Source organism: Scyliorhinus canicula, chromosome 15 (genome assembly GCF_902713615.1).
Source record: "Scyliorhinus canicula chromosome 15, sScyCan1.1, whole genome shotgun sequence".
NCBI lineage: Eukaryota > Metazoa > Chordata > Chondrichthyes > Carcharhiniformes > Scyliorhinidae > Scyliorhinus > Scyliorhinus canicula.
Genome location: NC_052160.1, coordinates 8,661,229 through 8,679,531, shown reverse-complemented (window position 1 = coordinate 8,679,531; position 18,303 = coordinate 8,661,229). Strand labels below are relative to the sequence as shown.

Genomic DNA, 18,303 nt, shown 5'->3' with positions numbered 1-18,303 from the left:
CATCAGTGTGTGTGTCTGCACCATGATATACTGGTGTATATTATGACAGTTAGCACTGTTGCCTCACAGCGCCAGGGACCCGGATTTGATTCCTGGCTTGGGTCACTGTCTGTGCGGAGTCTGCGTGGTCTCCCCGTGTCTGCGTGGGTTTCCTCCGGGTGCTCCGGTTTCCTCCCACAAGTCCCGAAAGACGTGCTGTTAGGTAATTTGGACATTCTGAATTCTCCCTTCGTGTACCCGAACAGGCGACAGAATGTGGCGACTAGGGGATTTTCATAGTACCTCCATTGCAGTGTTAATGTAAGCCTACTTGTGACAATAATAAAGATTATTATTAGAAATAGTTTTACTAGCTTATTTTCTGGCCCACAATCACAGCTTCAATGACCACATCCCTGAGAGCGCCGACATGTGTGTACATAGGAGACTCCAGGACCTGTGGGTTTGTCAGGATTTCAGCTATATCGGGTGTGGTACCTCAGCGGGTACTTTACTGGACTGATGATGCAGAAGCCTGGGCAAATAACCTGGAGACGTGAGTTCAGATCTCACTGTGGCACCTGGGGAGTTAATTAAATAAATCTGGAATTAAGAGCTTTTATCAGTGATGGTGCCCAAGAAAAATTCGGATTCTTGTAATACTAATACAGAGAATGAAACCTGGCATCCTCACCCGGACTGGCCAAATATGACTCCAGACTCTTAGCTGCCTGCAGAAACGGCCAAGCAAGATAATCAGTTATGTCAAAGCTGCTATGATGGATGGAGCGCAGCAGTTCAAGGAGACAGCTCCACGCCACCTTTTCAAGAGCAATTAGGGATGGGCAATAAATTCTGGCCTTGTCAATGACACATCCCACGGATGAATAAAAAAAACATTGCAAAGCTGAAATAAACCGTATTAAAGCTACTCAAATGTCAGAGATGGTTTTACAATTGCATGGGCAGCACAACGGAACAGCGGTCAGCATTGCTGCCTCACAGCGCCTGGGACTTGGCTTCCATTCTGGCCTTGGGTGACTGTGTGGAGTTTGCCCATTCTTCCCCGTGTCTGCATGGGTTTTCTCCGGGTGCTCCGGTTTCCTCCCACAGTCTAAAGAAGCGCAGGTTAGGTGGATTGGTCATGCTAAATTGCCCCTTAGCGTCCAGGGATGTACAGATTACGCGGGGTGAGGGAGTTGACTGATGTGTTGGGTACTCTGAATCTGTGGAGACTGCGTTTACCTTAGCAGTAACATAGATAGGCTACCAACTCTTGTAATAGTACCACTCTATTTTATTTAACTAAGAGCTGTTAATTGCACTATGGGTCGACACTATGTTAGGTTGACTGAAGACCTATGGCTAACCTGACCAGCCTATACAGCTAGCACATGGTGGATGTTTGTGCTACTGACTGCGGGCTCTGTCTGTCTCAGAGGCTGCATCCCGAATGAGCGGGAAAACTAGCGCCCTCTGGCTTTATAGTGACCATGCCCTAACTGGTGATTGGCTGCTGTGTTGTGTGTGTTGATTGGTCTTTCAGTGTGTCAGTCAGTGTGTGTCTCTGCACCATTATATACTGATGTGTATATTATGACATTACCTGGCTAGAGTGTTCTTTCTAAGGGCCAGTGCAGACTTGATGGGCCAAATGACCTCCTTCTGCACGATAGGGATTCAATGATTCTATGAATATTAATTCTGCGCTATAACCTAAGCTCCTAAATAAGTTTTACACCTTAAAAAGCTGTAACGCAGTTTGGATATATTCTAATTTTTCCCCATTTCTCCTCCTTTCCATGGCAGCAGAGTAACTCCATAGAGATGACACAAAATCTATCACAGATTTAGCTATTGGGCATCTCACCCAAGCTTCTTTGCCAACAGCCTGTTCATTAGAACCGCAGGAAGAAAATGATTGCAAGAGCTAGTAGTTGGCAGGAACTTGACCCTATCTTCATTTTTGGAAGCAATCTACAGATGAAAAAAAAAACCTCTCAAAAATAAATTCTGCCCCTTTAATCACACTGTCACACCTGATTTGATTTGCAATTACGAACCAGCATTTTAAATGGTTACCAGCAAACAGCTTTGTGGTGGGGCACGAGAAAACTGACTCTTCTCTGGCTCCATAAATAAGCATCCGCTGACATCTTCCTATATAATTGCCTTTTGGTATGGATCTCGTAATTGTATGAAATGATGAGGCGTTCAAATTAGTCTTTGCTAGGAGCGGAGTGGCAGCCTGCATTTCCTTTTCCTATGTGCCCGATTTCCACTCCGAGAACAGGCTAATTTCAGCCACTACTCCCATAATTTTGGCTTTAAAAGAAACGCTGGATTTTGTACTTTCCACATAGAACAGCGAGAGGATCAGAGGAGCTTACAGCAATGGCCTTTTGGAGTTATTTCCTGGAGTTTACTGCTATCATTGGAACTTAGAAAGCAAGAGGGGAACGTGAGGAACAAAGGACAAACAGATATTTTGGCAGATCGGTCCCAAACTTGATATTAACCTGAATGATCGTGAGGACGGTCATGAAAAGGGGTGGCGGACAGCCTCGATACTGGCTGTAGTACCAGCGCCTGTCCACCTCACAAGGCAGGATCTCGTACGCCACATGCCTCACTAAACGTTTGTAGAAAGTAAGTCCAGGCTCATCGAGCAGGAATTCGCGTGGCAGGTTCCGGTGTCCATTCGATATTGCTCGCCGGAAGCTGCTTGAGCGCTTGCTGCTCATCTGCAACAAGAGATGAAGGGGGCCTGTGAAAATAGCGAACACAAAATCACAAAGAAACATCAGAAAAATCGGCACCACGCTGACATGCAGGCACACGTGCACACACCAGACTGACGCACGCATGTGCCTGGCAGACTGATACACACACACATGCATAGCAAGCTGACACTAACAAACACAATCAGGTTGATGCACGCAGCAGACTGACACACGTACACATTTGTACACAGCGTTCCAATATACTTACAGGCACTCCAGGCTACTGTACATATGTGCATTCCCGGTTGACAAGTGCACACCAGACTGACACACCCACCCTTGCACACTAGACTGATCTAGCACACGTATACTCGAAAGACTAATGCAATTATGTGCGTGCCAGGCTGGCACACATGCGTGCATATCAGATTGGCAGGGAAATAGCACACCAATTCACACACATGTGCATAACAGACTGACACGTGCAGAGGCTCACTAGACTGGTGTTCACATGTGTTTCTCAGGCTGACATCCACATCTATGACTCTATGAAGACGTGTGCAGCAGAACAATACACAAATGTGCGTGTGCAGATACAAACCAGATTGGTGCTCATATCTACATATCGCCCCATTCCCCCCAACCCCCCCCACAAACAAATGTAAATGCACACTTATTCCAAACCCATGTTGGGCGTATTTTCTGATTATTACTATTCATGACTCATCTCAATTAGCATTTCATTTGACAGAAACTATAATCAAGCTCGTCACAATCCGACCTCGACCGAGAGGAAATCAATAACCTGAGGTGGAGAAGTAAAATATTAAAGCAGCACCTCATGGTCCATGACTACTTCACACTCTGAGGACCGGATTTTTGCAGGGTTGGGCAGATGCCAAAAACCTTTTAAAGTGGCGGGCAGGACCCAAGTGTGGGAGTCCCGTTCCCCCCCCCCCAACTATTTCTGACAGGTTCGTGCCAGGAATGGAGACTGTTGCGATTCCCACAGGCAGAAATTCCAAACTTTGGAGGGTCATTGGAACTTCATGCTGAGTTCAAATAGACCCCATTTAGGGTGTTGCAAGGGCCTTGACCTATAGAGTGGGAATCACAAATTTACAGAGTAGTTACAAAAACTCTTCTGTAACAATCTGGTGGATCAGGTCTGTTCAAGTGTCATGATCTAAAGTGTTCTAAATGCCCCGCTCTTCAAATATCAAAAAAGGCGGCATTGTCAGTGTTAAGTTTAAAAAAAAAACACTGCACTGCTTTGATTGACAGGTCATCTGGTGTAAGTTAGAAAAACAGTTAGCATTTGTTCATGCAGTTTCTACAGAGCTGTTTGTTCACATTTCCCCAGGGGATATTATGTTGTCATTATGAATGCTTGATTGAGCTATAGTTATCCCAACAGGGGGCCAGAGTTCACAGTTTGGCAGTTAAAATAGTTCTATTAAAGAATTGGCTGTATTTGATGTGGGGTTTGAATAAAAGTTAGTTTCTTTATATAAGTGACTAACCACTTGTGGAGATTTACAAACTTTGAAAATTATCAAACGTATAGGTGTGAGAGCTGTTTTAGATTGTTAGAGGAGTTTATTTTTCATCTTCACATGGCTACTGAGATCTTCCTATACTGGATACTGGGTGAGTGGCTAAAGAGGTGGCATTGGGGCTATTTTTTATTCATTTACAGGAAATAGGCATCACTGGCTGGGACAGCATTTATTGCCCACCCTTACTTGCCGGTGAAAAGGTGGGGGTGAACTGCCTTCATGAACATCTACAGTCCCTGAGCTGTAAGTAGACCCACAGCGCTATTAGGGAGAGAGTTCTAGGATTTTGATCCAGCAACAGTGAAGGGACGGTGATATATTTCCAAGTCAGGACGGTGAGTGACTTGGCGGGGAACCTCCAAGTGGTGGGGTTCGCAGGTATCTGCTGCCCTTGCCCTAGACGTGCGTGTGCAGCGAGTTGGGACATTTCCTGACTCAATCTACCTGCCTTGGTGGTGAAACTCCACCCTTAATAGTCAATGTTTTCCTCGTACATCCTGGACAGGGTGTTGGTCTAAACACATCAATCAGTTCAAGCTCTGAACAAAGTGACTAAATCCTGCCATTCAAAGGATCGCCTGCTGAATTGGTAACAACCTGAACAGTCAAGTTCACCAAGATGAGATTCATTCAGGATAATAATAATGTATTACTGTTGTTAAAAAGTCGTTCTTCTCCTATTCAACACCTTAGAGGGACACAGAAATCTTTTCTAGAGACAAGTTCTTATTTCCAAGATTCAATACATTGACAACTGGACCTGAACGTTCAGGATGGTGTGTGGCCGGCACCCACAGTTGGCAGGGAATGCATCCCTGCCAACTCCAATAGGCCTGCTGCCATTTCACCATCAGTTGAGCATTGATTGGCAGCAGAAGGGACTTCTGTCCACCCTTGGATGGAAGTCCTGCCTTGGGAGAGCTGTCGACCAATCAGATTGGATAACAGCTCTCCAGCCCCCTCCAGGCACAGCACTGCAGTGGCTGGAAGAGGTACTGCAACATTTTGCACAAACCTGATCTGGGACCTTGTGAAGTCAGATTGAGGTACACCACCAGCCGGGATGCCCCCCTCCCCCCCCCCCAACTTAACCTGCTCCCATCACCCTTCCTGCCCAAGATCAAGAAACTTCACTGTTTATATTCAGTGCCCTGAACCAACTAGTACCCACCAGCTTAAACATTGAGGTTGGGAAGTTGCAAACTGCTATCGCCTTGGAATCCACTGGAGTCGGGGCGGGGGGAGGTGAAGGAGTGTGAAACAACAGAGAAATTATAAATCTTGGGCGGAATTTTCCGCTCCTGGGAAAAATCGGGAGGGCCGCCGTGAACTCGAACTTCACGACGGCCTCGGAGGCCACTCCTCGCCCCTATTCTCCCCTCCCGGCGGGGCTAGGAGCGGCGCTCCGTAACTCTCGCCTGCCGGGCGGCGCACCGAGAGTGACGCGACGGCGGCGCCTATGTGACGTCAGCCGCGCATGCGCAGGTTGGCCGGCTCCAACCCGCGCATACGCGGCTGAGGTCATGACGGCTGACAGCGCATGCTCGGTGGCCGTCTTTCTCCTCAGCCGCCCCGCAAGACATGGTGGCTTGATCTTGCGGGGCGGCGGAGGGGAAATAGTGCGTCCGATTGAGACGCCGGCCCGACGATCGGTGGGCACCGATCGCGGACCTGTCCCCTCCCGAGCACAGTCGTGGTGCTCATTCCCCACCAGGCCCCCTACAAGCCCCAAAACGGGCATCTCACGGCGATTTCACGACAGCAGCGACCAGGTGTGGTTGCTGCCATCGTGAAACGGTCGGGAACGGCAGGCCGCTCGGCCCATCCGGGTCGGAGAATCGCCGGTCGGCGTGGAAAACGGCAAGCGGCGATTCTTCCGAGTGGGGGCTGGAAGAATCGCGGGGGGTGCCAGGGGGTCATGAAATTAGTCGGGGCGGGCCCTCCCGTGATTCTCCCACACAGCGTGGGGAGCGGAGAATCGTGCCTCTTTACTTTAAGAGTCCAGAAGCCAAACTGAGATGCGAGATGTTCTCTCGAGTTGGGGATTTTGTTTTTACAATGTACTGCCATCTGCAATAACATCCACTTTAAAAATAAATATTTTTATTCTCCTCCTTTTTCACATTTTCTCCCAAATTTACACCCGCCAACAATAATCAGTAACAAATATGTCAATCTCCATATCGATAACAACGATCCCATCCTCCCACCAAACCCCCAAACATTAGCCCGCATGTTCACACAAACAAATGACAAAAAGGAATTAGGGATCACCCATAGTCGCCATTAACACACACAGCTCCCCTCCCCCCAACCCTCCCACCCACACGCTGCAACTAATGTTCGATGTTATCCAGTTCTTGAAAGTGCAAAACGAATAATGCCCATGAATTGTAGAACCCCTCCATCCTTCCCCTCAGTTCACATTAATATCCACTTTTGATACCAGAATCTTGGAGGAAGACATAAATACAATCGTGATAGCTCCACGCTGACCATTTTATTCTCAAAGCATCTTGAAGTAGAACACCAGACATTCTGTGCACACACTAGGAAAACTCTGGCTTCAATGTTTTCTCAAATCCTCCGTTTAATTGGTTAGATCTTGAGAGGATTATCCGAGGATTCCTGCTCCCCTGGATTGCAGATATCGTATGGTGTGACACAGGGCATACAAAGTCAAACACTGTTATTTGCAAATGTCAGAATAACAAACACAACGCTCTGGGGCGTCAGATTCCTGCTCTACTTACATAACTGCAATCATTAGTTACTCGCTGTCTACCAGCCGTGTTGTTGAGGCATCATGTGGTAGCTTTCACTATCTATCACCTGGCGTTGGCAAGGAATTCAGTTGGAAAGCATCCAATGGTTTCCAGCTTCCACATTAAACTGCCAGTAAAGTCCTGCTGGGATCTGAATTTTCCTTCATACTAGTTAAAAATAGAAAATTGTAAGCGAAAACCCCTTGTGATTTTAAGTTGCTTTTTAGAATTCTTATTAATGTTTGCAGAATGGATGGGCTTTGTATTCTGCTGTCAGCCCCATCTTGTATTATTAGCATTTTGTTGGGATGGTCTAATGCACACAGGCAGCAAAGCAGTTTTTAAATTTTACTTTGGGAGTCAAATTGACTGGAATTTTTTGGATTGGGAGCAGCAAGGCAGTTAGCACTGCTGCCTCACAGCGCCAGGGACCCGGTTTCGATTTCGGCCTCAGGTCGTTGTGCGCAGTCTGCACGTTCTCCCCGTACCTGCGTGGGTTTCCGCCCGGTGCTCCGGTTTCCTCCCACAGTCCAAAGATGCGCAGCTTCGGTGGATTGGCCGTGCTAAATTGCCCCTTAGTGTCCTGGGATGTGCAGGTTATGGGGTAAGGCTCGGGTGGAGTAGACACTGGTAGAGTGCTCTTTCGAGGAGTCAGTGCAGACTTTAGTAGCCACCATCTGCACTGTCGGGATTCTACGATCAGAGTTTGAGTTTTTGGATGCCAGCCTAACCTTGGGGAATTCCAACCAATGGCGAGATGTGGGGTCATTTTCAGCTGGACTGTGTGCATGGAATCCCCCATTGTAGAACATGTCCAGCCTTCACTCCATCTGTTTTGCCCAAGCGACTAAGTTAAAAATGGCCCCGCTGTGGTGTAGATTTTACATTCAGGATGGGCAGTGGGTGGTGCGTCACCTGCCCATGTCCCTGCCAAGCGACCTGAACCATTTTGAGGGCCCAGCCTCAGTAATGTTGTTCAGGTGATCCCAGGCAGACAGAGAGACATACAACGTCAAGCAGTGTTATTCGCAAATGTCAGAATAACAGATTCAACCCTCTGCGAACTCCAGCAGTATCTTTAAGATTATAAGAGCGGGGAGGTTTTGTTGGAGCTGGACTTTGGTTAGGTCACAGCTGGATTACTGTGTTCAGCTCTGGTCACCGCACTACAGGAAGGATGCGATTGCATTCGACAGGGTGCAGAGGAGATTCACCAGGATGTTGCCTGGGATGGAGCATTTTAGCTATGAAGAGAGGTTAGATAAATTTGGGGTGTGTTCTCTGAAGCACAGAAGGCTGGGAGGGGACCTGATTGAGATGAGAGGCATAGACAGGGTGGATAGAAAACAGTTGTTCCCCTTAGTTGAAGGGTCAATAACAAGGGGGCATAATTTTAAGGTGAAAGGCAGGAGGTTTAAAGGGGAGTTGAGGCAGGAAACCTCACAATCTTTAAAAAATACTTGGATCAGGACTTGAAATGTCATGACATTCAAGGCTATGGGCCAAGTGCTGGGAAGTGGGATTAGTGTAGAATAGAGTCGTCTTTTTTTTGTCAGTGTAGGCTTGATGGGCCGAAGGGTACCTTCTGTACTGTGTGATTTTACCACTGGTCAGGCTGCTCAATGCTGGAGAACAATGGGTGCGACAAATGCTTTCGAAATTGATCCATTGAAATAACGTTGAGGTGCTAAGTCTATCAGAGGACCATGATGTGCATACAGTTATGGAGTTCCCTCAGGCGAACAAATAGGCCCATGGCCCCAAATAAAATGTTAGTGAGTGGATTGGGAGCATAAACAGGGTGGAGGATAGGGTCAATACAGGAATTTTGAGGCCATTACTATCCCGTTTATACCAGGCAAAGCAGGCAAACGTGATCCCCTGGTGCAGTAAGGAATGAGGTAGGCCGCTGTCATAAACAGTAGACCTTACACCAGCAGCAACCCTCCACCTCCTGTTCCAAAAATAAATACCAGAGGTGACATACAGTAAAGTCACTCCTCAAACTGCCTTTACATCCGCTGGCTTAGCACACTGGGCTAAACCGCTGGCTTTGAAAGCAGACCTAGGCAGGCCAGCAGCACGGTTCAATTCCCGCACCAGCCTCCCCGAACAGGCGTCGGAATGTGGCGACTAGGGGCTTTTCACAGTAACTTCATTTGAAGCCTACTCGTGACAATAAGCGATTTTCCTTTCATTTTTCATTTCACTCTCTGTTTAACAGCAAAGTTTCACCGATTGAGAAATAAAATTGATCTCTTATTCTTTACATTTGTCATAGTGCAGCTGAAAAGGTGAGAGACAACATCATGAAGCACATTTGCAAAGCTTTTCTCCGACAATATCTGCAAGGCCAGTTACATTGAGTGTTTTTACAAGATTTCACAACGCATTACCGTCTTAAGCTGACAATATGAACTGACACGCATTTTGGTGTTACAGTGCTCTGTGGTAGCACAACATTAACTCACACCCTTGCCCATTCCTCTTTTACAAACATACAAACATATCATATCAGTGGGCAGGAAAAGACCACCTGGTCCATCAAAGCCATCCCTCACTCATAATGGCCATAGCACCCCAATTAAAGACATCTACCATCCTTCTCCCCATAACCCACCTCTCCACGATCTTTCAATGGTCCTTTTGTCATTGATTATCCATCTTTCAGAAGAGCATGAAAAAATGAAATGAAAATTGCTTATTGTCACGAGTAGGCTTCAATGAAGTTACTGTGAAAAGCCCCTAGTCGCCACATTCCAGCGCCTGTTCGGGGAGGCTGGTACGGGAATTGAACCGTGCTGCTGGCCTGCCTTGGTCTGCTTTAAAAGCCAACGATTTAGCCCAGTGTGCCAGCATAACTGGTGTAGCGGTTTAGGACACTGTCCTTTCGTATCTTGGACCCGGGTTTACATCCAGACCAGCCAGATGGGATGAAATGGGAACTTGTATTTAGTCGCAGATTCTTGCATCCAAAGGGAGGATAATCTCTGATTCCTGTGGATCCAGCATAGAAGGATAGTTTCTGATCCCTACTTATTTATTGTATAAGAGGGTCAGTTTCTGATTCCCTGCTACAAGTAGTGTACAAGTTGGAACATTTCTGATCCTTGCTATCCAGTTTCCATTACAGAAACTTAAGTACAAAATCTGGACTGACGTTCCAGTGCTGTACTCAGGCAGTGCCGCATTGTCGAAAGTATCATCCTTCAGATGAAATGAAAAAAAAAATGAAAATCGTTTATTGTCACAAGCAGGCTTCAAATGAAGTTACTGTGAAAAGCCCCTAGTCGCCACATTCCGGCGCCTGTTCGGGGAGGCTGGTACGGGAATCGAACCGTGCTGCTGACCTGCCTTAGTCTGCTTTCAAAGCCAACGATTTAGCCCTGTGCTAAACCAGCCGCCAGATGAGGCCAAGTCTGCCCTCTCAGGTGAACGTAGGTCCTATAGCAAAGATGACCAGAGGACATCTTTGTGACCAATCTCTCAATCAACATCACAAAGCAGGCTTTCTGGTCATTAATGCATCGCTGTTTGTGTGACCTTGTAGCCACGTTTGCTGCCACATCTTTTACAATACCACAGCGATTATGCTTCAGAAGTATTTCACTGCGGTAAAGTACGGTGTAATGAGGTTATGAAGGCACAACATAAATACAAGTACTTTTGTTCACTGTCAGTGCTATGTGTCGAATCCTAATAGCAAATCTGGGATTATGGGAGGGTTTCATAGGAGAAAATGGCTTCTCCATTCAGGCCTTGAGCTAAAATTAAATTTACAGATGTGTTATTGCGCAGAAGGAGGCCATTTGGTCCATCATGTCCACACTGGCGGGGACAAAAGGTGTTATTCGAGTGCAATCTACATAGTCAAAAAGAACATGGCCGACTTCAGATGGGTAACCTGCTTGGAAGAATAGGTTAAAATTAGGATCAGCAAGTTTGGAATTAGGAAGAAGGTGGGGATTCATCAATTAAACCAACCAGGACATGTTACCTGCTTAGTTCTTGGAAGGGGTAGAGTTAAAATCATCCCTTTTAGCTCTATTCCTATCTCTCTCATAAGCTGTTTTTGTATCAGGTTTGTGTTGATAGTGCCAAAGATTCCCAACATGAGAACCTGGTAGAGCCAGGGCAATCTCCAAACCAACTTCATGAATTTACCAAAACCAATCGTTGTGAAGGCCATTTACTAACACGTGTTCCTGCGATCTTGTAAATCCTGTCGATTTGGATTGACTATCAAGTCACCTTTGTCTATGTACCCTAGATGAATATGTGATGGTAGTTTGTACAAGAATTCTCAGATATAAGCAGTATATTCTAACTACACTGAAATAAATGCCTTTGAGGCCATACAGCATTTACATCCATAACTCATCCAGTTATCCAATACTTTATTCACCATAATGTGCCTACCAGCAGTGTTCTCCCTCAGTAACACAATTAATCCAATATTTATATTTCTTTGAATCTGATTTTTCCTGTTGTTGGGGAGATGGTGATGTATAAATAATTCAAAGACCCAGCCTAATGCTCTGGTGTAATTTAAATTCCATTAATAAATCTGGAATATAAAGCTTGTGGTGACCATGACAACGATCATCGATTGTTGTAAATGCCCACTTGGTTCACTGATGTTGTTTAGGGGAAGGAAATCTGCCGTCCTTCCCTGGCCTGACCTGCACGTAACTCCATACCCACAGCGATGTGGTTGACTCTTCGCAACCCTCCGAGTTGGCCTCGCAAGTTCAAGGGCAATTTTGAATCGGCAGCAAATGCTGGCCGTACCAGCAATGCCCACATTCCCGAGCAGAATAAAGAAACAAGGGGGCAGAGGTTGAGATGAGGCACGTCTTGTTGTACAGAAGGAGGGAGGCTAGGTTAGCATTCCTGACCAATACAAGAAATCCAGGTACGGCCTCTGCAAAGCCATTCCGGGAAGCCAAGAGACAATGTCAGACCAAGCTAGAGTCGCAGACCAACGTTACAGACTCTCATCGGTTGTGGCAAGACCTGAACAACATAATGGGCTGCAAAGCGAAGCCGAGCAGTATCTCCGGCAGCAATGCACCCCTCTCGATGAACTCAATACATTCTATGCTCGGTTTGAGCAGGAAACCATCAATCCAAAGTCGACTGCCCAGCAGCCCCAGACAAAACCCATACCCACCGTCACAGCTTCCGAAGTCAGATCGGCCTTCCTGAAAGTGAACCCTCGGAAGGCGATGGGTCCAGACAGGGTCCCTGGTCGTGCACTCAGATCCCGTGCGTCCCAGCTGGCAGATTTGTTCGCGGACATCTTTAACCTGTCCCTAGTCCATGGTCCCCACCTGCTTCAAGAAAACCACCATCATACCGGTGCCAAAGAAGAACCAGGCAACGTGCCTCAATGACTACCGTCAGGCGACCCTGACATCAGTCGTATCGAAGTGCTTCGAGAGGTTGGTCATGAAGTGCACCAATTCCATACTCCCAGGATACCTAGATCCACTGCAATTTGCATACCGCCACAACCAATCCACATCAGACACCATTTCCCTGGCCCTACACTCATCCGTGGAGCATCTTGACAACGAGGGCTCCTACATCAGACTCCTATTTATTGACTACAGCTCCGCCTTCAACACCATAATCCCAGCCAAGCTCATATCAAAGCTCCAAAACCTAGGACTTGGCTCCTCCCTCTGCAACTGGATCCTTGGCTTTCTGACCCATAAGAATAAACAACAACACCTCCTCCATGATATTCCTCAATACCGGGGCTCCAGAAGGCTGCATACTTAGCCCCCTACTCTACTCCCTATACACACAAGATTGCGTGGTAAAATTTGGATCCACCTCCATCCAAGTTTGCTGGCGACACAACCATAGTGGGTCGGATCTCGAACAGGAGGGAGATAGAGGGCGGGATTCTCTGAGCCCGTGCCGCGTCGTAGAATCACCGGGGACGCGGGAAATTCCCACCATGCCACTCCGACGCCGGGTCGCGATTCTCTGACGACTGGAGAATCGGTGTCAATTGCGCCCGCGGGATCACGTGGCGCCAGTCGGGGGCTGCTGATAGAGGCTCCCGCGCCAATTCTCCGCGGGCGACCAGCCGAACTCCCACCGTTCCGACGAGTCCCGCGGGTGTTTTTCCAACCTGGTACCACCTGGCGGGAGCTCAGACCCGTGGCCGCGGTGGACGTCCTGGCCGGGGGATCTGACTCCGGGGGGTGGGGCTCCACAGGGTCCAGGCCCACGATCAGGGGCTTCCGATCGGCAGGTGCCCACGATCTGGAGGGAGCCAACTTCCTTTTGCATGGGCCCGCTGTAGGTCTCCGACATGTTGCTCCGTGCCGGCACGGAGACGGCAGCCAGGCGCAAGCGCCGGCCGTGCAGGGCCGCCTACACTTCCTGAGGAAACTAAGAAAATTCAGCATGTCCACACTGACTCTTACCAACTTTTACAGATGCACCATAGAAAGCATCCTATCTGGCTGCATCACAGCCTGGTATGGCAACTGCTCGGCCCAGGACTGCAAGAAACTTCAGAGAGTTGCGAACACCGCCCAGTCCATCACACAAACCCACCTCCCATCACCTCCCGCTGCCAGGGGAAAGCGGGCAGCATAATCAAAGACCCCTCCCACCCGACTTACTCACTCTTCCAACTTCTTCCATCGGGCAGGAGATACAGAAGTCTGAGAACACGCACAAACAGATTCAAAAACAGTTTCTTCCCCACTGTCACAAGACTCCTAAACAACCCTCTTATGGACTGACCTGATTAACACTACACCCCAGTATGCTTCGCCCCAATGCCGGTGTTCATGTAGTTACATTGTGTACCTTGTGTTGCCCTATTATGTATTTTCTTTTTATTTTATTTTCTTTTCACGTACTAAATGACCTATTTGAGCTGCTCGCAGAAAAATACTTTTCACTGTACCTCGGTACACGTGACAATGAACAAATCCAATCCAATTTGACTAAAGTTACTTTGGTCTTTCATTGCCCAATTCCCTCTGCTATCTCCTTCCACCCTGTGGTTTACTGTGGAGCATGAGAACAAAACAATGATTCGAACAGGTAATAAAGAATGACCTTTGAACTGATACTCTGCTACATTAATTAATTTTCCCGAGTGGCAAATGATTATGGATTTTGAAAATATAAAGAAATATGTGCAGCAACTTATTGAGGCAGATCTGTGCAATTTGCCAGGAGTGGAATCCGCTGCCTTTAACTGGCTGGATGTACAGGAGGATTTAATTTGACTGCAGACGGTGCCAACCTGCATCTTTCTGATGTATCCCGATAATGTAAAGTCTGAAGAAAGTGAAGGCATGCAGACATCAATTATGCCAGAGATGATTCAAGTGCATCAGTTCAGAGCATATGTTCCAATTGATCAGGTGTGATTTCCATAGTTACAGCTACAGAGCCGTGGGCTGTTGCTATGGAAATACTGGCAAGCTAATTAGAAAGTGTGTTGATAAGGCACATGTTGAATGAGCTGTGTGATTACTCCCGCACCCCCTGCTGAATTCATCGCACCAATATGAACCTGCTCTTTCCTTTCCTCCCTCTGCCCCAACCAAGATATCAGATGATTTTTCATTTCCATTTCAAATCAGCACGCTGAGTAAAGTTGTATCGGTTTTGAAAGGGTTCAGCACAGGGACTATATAACCAATAATTTTGATTAACAGTCAGACTGTGATGGGGCACTCTAAACTTGCCAGCTAGTTAAAACACCGAGTTTAACAGAAGGTGCCTGCCACCTTATCAGTTAAGTCAACTGAAATGGTTTGCCAGGCTACTATTACTGGTTCCTGCAGCAAGAAGCTGGCGTGGAGGTTGCAACTGGGGAGTGAGTCACCAGCCCACTATAAAAGAAGACAGGTTTTGTGACCATAGAGAGTGGGAGCAGCATAGAGTTGAGACAAAGAGGAATGAGTGGGAAGGAGGGGGTCCTACTCTTTGTAACTTTTTTGAGCCTCCAAAGCTGGTCAGTGTGAAAGGGAATTAATGAGGTGAGCAGATAGGTGATTGGTTGGAGAGTTAAGATTTAAAGAGGGGGGAGGAGCATAGGGTGTTGCTTTATGCCGATGGTCTTTTGTTGTACATTATGGAACCGGATCCCAATATGAGGGAAATAATGGGACTGTGAAGGCGGTTTGGGGTTTCATAGATCATAGAATTTACAGTACAGAAGGAGGCCATTCGGGCCATCGAGTCTGCACCGGTTTTTGCAAAGAGAACCCTACCCAAGCCCACACCTCCACCCTATCCCCATAACCCAGTAACCCCACCCAACACTAAGGACAATTTTAGATACTAAGGGCAATTTAGCACGGCCAATCCACCTAACCTGCACGTCTTTGGACTGTGGGAGGAAATCGGAGCACCCGGAGGAAACCCACGCACACACGGGGAGGACGTGCAGACTCCGCACAGACAGTGACCCAAGCCGGGAATCGAACCTGGGTCCCTGGAGACGTGAAGCAATTGTGCTAACCACTATGCTACTGTGCTGCCCCGTTCCTCCGGGTACAAATTAAATTTGGAAAATAGCAATGGTTTTCTAGTCATTCCGCCGGGGAAGGGGGTTAGCTTGGGGGGTACTGTATTGGCGAACTTGCATTTTAGATACTTAGGTATGTAGGTAGCTTGGGATTGGGCGCAGCTCTGGAAGTTAAATTTACAAGTTGCGTGAGTAAGATTGAGGAGATTTATAGAGATGCGACAATCTCTCTCTGTCTCTTGCTGGGCGAGGGCAATCGGTGAAGATGAATATTTTCCCACGGCTTTTCCTTTTATTCCAGTGCCTGTGGTGTTTCTACCAAAGATGTTTTTTGGGGGGGTTAGAAGGAGTGATCCCATCCTTTATATGGGTGGGTAAGGTGGCGAGGATTCGAAAAAGGGTCCTACAGAGGTACCGGCAGTCTGGGGGTGTGGCCCTGCCGAACCTGATGTATTATTACTGGGCGGCGGACATGGAGAAGGTGTTGGGTTGGTGCAGGAGGCAGTCTGGGTGAGGATAGAGGCAATTACAGCAGCATTTTGTCTCCTTACTTGAGAAAGGACGTACTGGCACTGGAGGGTGTGCAGAGGAGATTCCAGAGCTGAAGGGGTTGGATTACGAGGAGAGGTTGAGTAGACTGGGACTGTACTCGTTGGAATTTAGAAGGATGAGGGGGGATCTTATAGAAACACATAAAATTATGAAGGGAATAGATAGGATAGATGCGGGCAGGTTGTTTCCACTGGCGGGTGAAAGCAGAACTAGGGGGCATAGCCTCAAAATAAGGGGAAGTAGATTTAGGACTAAGTTTAGGAGGAACTTCTTCACCCAAAGGGTTGTGAACCTATGGAATTCCTTGCCCAGTGAAGCAGTTGAGGCTCCTTCATTAAATGTTTTTAGGATAAAGATAGATAGTTTTTTGAAGAATAAAGGGATTAAGGGTTATGGTGTTCGGGCCGGAAAGTGGAGCTGAGTCCACAAAAGATGAGCCATGATCTCATTGAATGGCGGAGCAGGCTCGAGGGGCCAGATGGCCTACTCCTGCTCCTAGTTCTTGTGTTCTTATGTTCATTTTAAGGCGGGGGGAGGGCATTTGAGGATTATGGCCATCACATGTTTGAACCGGCTACTTTGGGTTCTAGGTTTAGGGGTAGGGGGGACAAGGGGGTGGCAGTAATGGGGGATTTATTCCTGGAGGTTTTGCGAGCCTGGAGACGTTAGGGGTGAAGTATGGCTTTGCAAACCCGGAGAGGTTCAGATACTTCCAGGTTCGAAATTTTCTCAGAAGATTTTTCCGACCTTCCCGGTGTTACCGCCATCGTAGTCAGTGGAGAGAGCACTGTCGTTGGCGGGGGCGGAGGAGGGGAGTACTTCAGGAATTTATGGGAGGATTCTGGCATAACTGGAGGGGATTAAGGCCAAGTGGGAGGAAGTGGAGGAGGGGGTGCGGTGTGAAATCCTGTGGAGGGTGAATGCCACCTCATTGTGTGCAAGACTCGGGCTCATAACTAAAGGCGATGCTTCGAGCACAGTTAACAAGGGCTAGCATGAGTCCAGTGTTTGAAGGGGTAGAGGATTGGTGTGAGCATTGTGGGAGGGGCCCAGCGAATCACGTTCATATGTTTTGGACATATCCTAAGCTGCCAAATTTTGGGGGCTCCTTCAGCAGCATGTTGACGATCTTGCAAGGGGAATTGGAGCCAGGTGGCCGAGAAGCCATTTTCGGGGTGTTGGACCTGTCGGAGGTGGCGACAGGTGCGGGGCACATGTTTTAGCCTTCGCCTCACTGCTCGCAAGCGGGTTCTATTGGAATGGAGGTCAGCTTCTCAACCCAGTACCTCGGCATGTCTGGGGGGGGGGACTCGTGGAGGTTTTGTAGCTTGAAAAAAATGAAATACACGTTGAGAGGTTTGATTGGGAGGTTTTACACAGCCATTTGTCGTGTATTTCAAAGAACTGGTCACCGTCAAAAGCTACGGGGGACTGGGAGTGGGGGGGGGGGGGGGGGGGTGGGGGGGGGGGGGGGTGTTGTGTTCTGTTTTGTATTTCAATATTCAAAAAATGTTCAATAAAAATATATTTTTGGTTAAGAATATAGTCCTGAAGCAAAAATGCTGTGGAGACTCTCAATCTGAGATAAGAAACAGAAATGCTGTAAATACTCTGCAAGACAGGCAGCGTCTGTGGAGAAAGAAATAGAGCTAAAAGTTTCGGGATGTGACCTTTCATCAAAATGGAGTCGTCTGCTCGACTGTCACTGCCTCTTTTTCAAATTCCCATTTCCCATAGTTAACATTTAGGAGTGTCATGTCTCACTTAGATTTGATCAGCAGGTCTCTTAGAAGATCTAAAAACATGCTTTGTGCCTGTCTCCTCTGACTGGGGAACATCAGGCCCAAGCTATCATGTACAGCTTTGAATGCAGAGCTCCATTGTCACACTTTGTAGTGAATATTTTACTGTTCTTAGACTGACATTTAATTTTCTCTTCCCAAAGATCTGGGAATAAAAGCTAACACTCAGCAGCAGCCGACTGAAAGAATGACGATAAAGATAAGTGCTATATACTTCAGAGAATCAAGGGAAACAACAGAATGCTTTCAAATGAGCTCTTTCTTATACAATACGATATGTCATGTGAATGTGGCTTTAAGAAATGTTTGGCTGCTCATGTTACTGCAGTGATGTCAGAGTGTGGGTGGAGCTAATCTCTGTTTTTTAGTTTCACTTTGAGAAAAGCTTGGGTGTGTCTGTGTCTTTTTCGG

General features: G+C 47.3%; 1 protein-coding gene across 3 annotated transcripts in view; it reads right to left on the bottom strand.

Moving 5' to 3' along the window:
• rhbdl1 (rhomboid, veinlet-like 1 (Drosophila)) overlaps positions 1–18,303 on the bottom strand; it is a 230,785-nt gene that overhangs the window by 86,713 nt on the left and 125,769 nt on the right. For 2 of the 3 annotated variants that reach the window (XM_038820815.1, XM_038820816.1), the window contains exon 3: positions 2,499–2,723. In XM_038820815.1, the coding sequence (XP_038676743.1) occupies positions 2,499–2,723 (225 nt within the window). Of the gene's footprint in view, positions 1–2,498; positions 2,747–18,303 lie in introns of all 3 variants that reach the window. The other variant, XM_038820817.1, reaches the window with a different exon arrangement.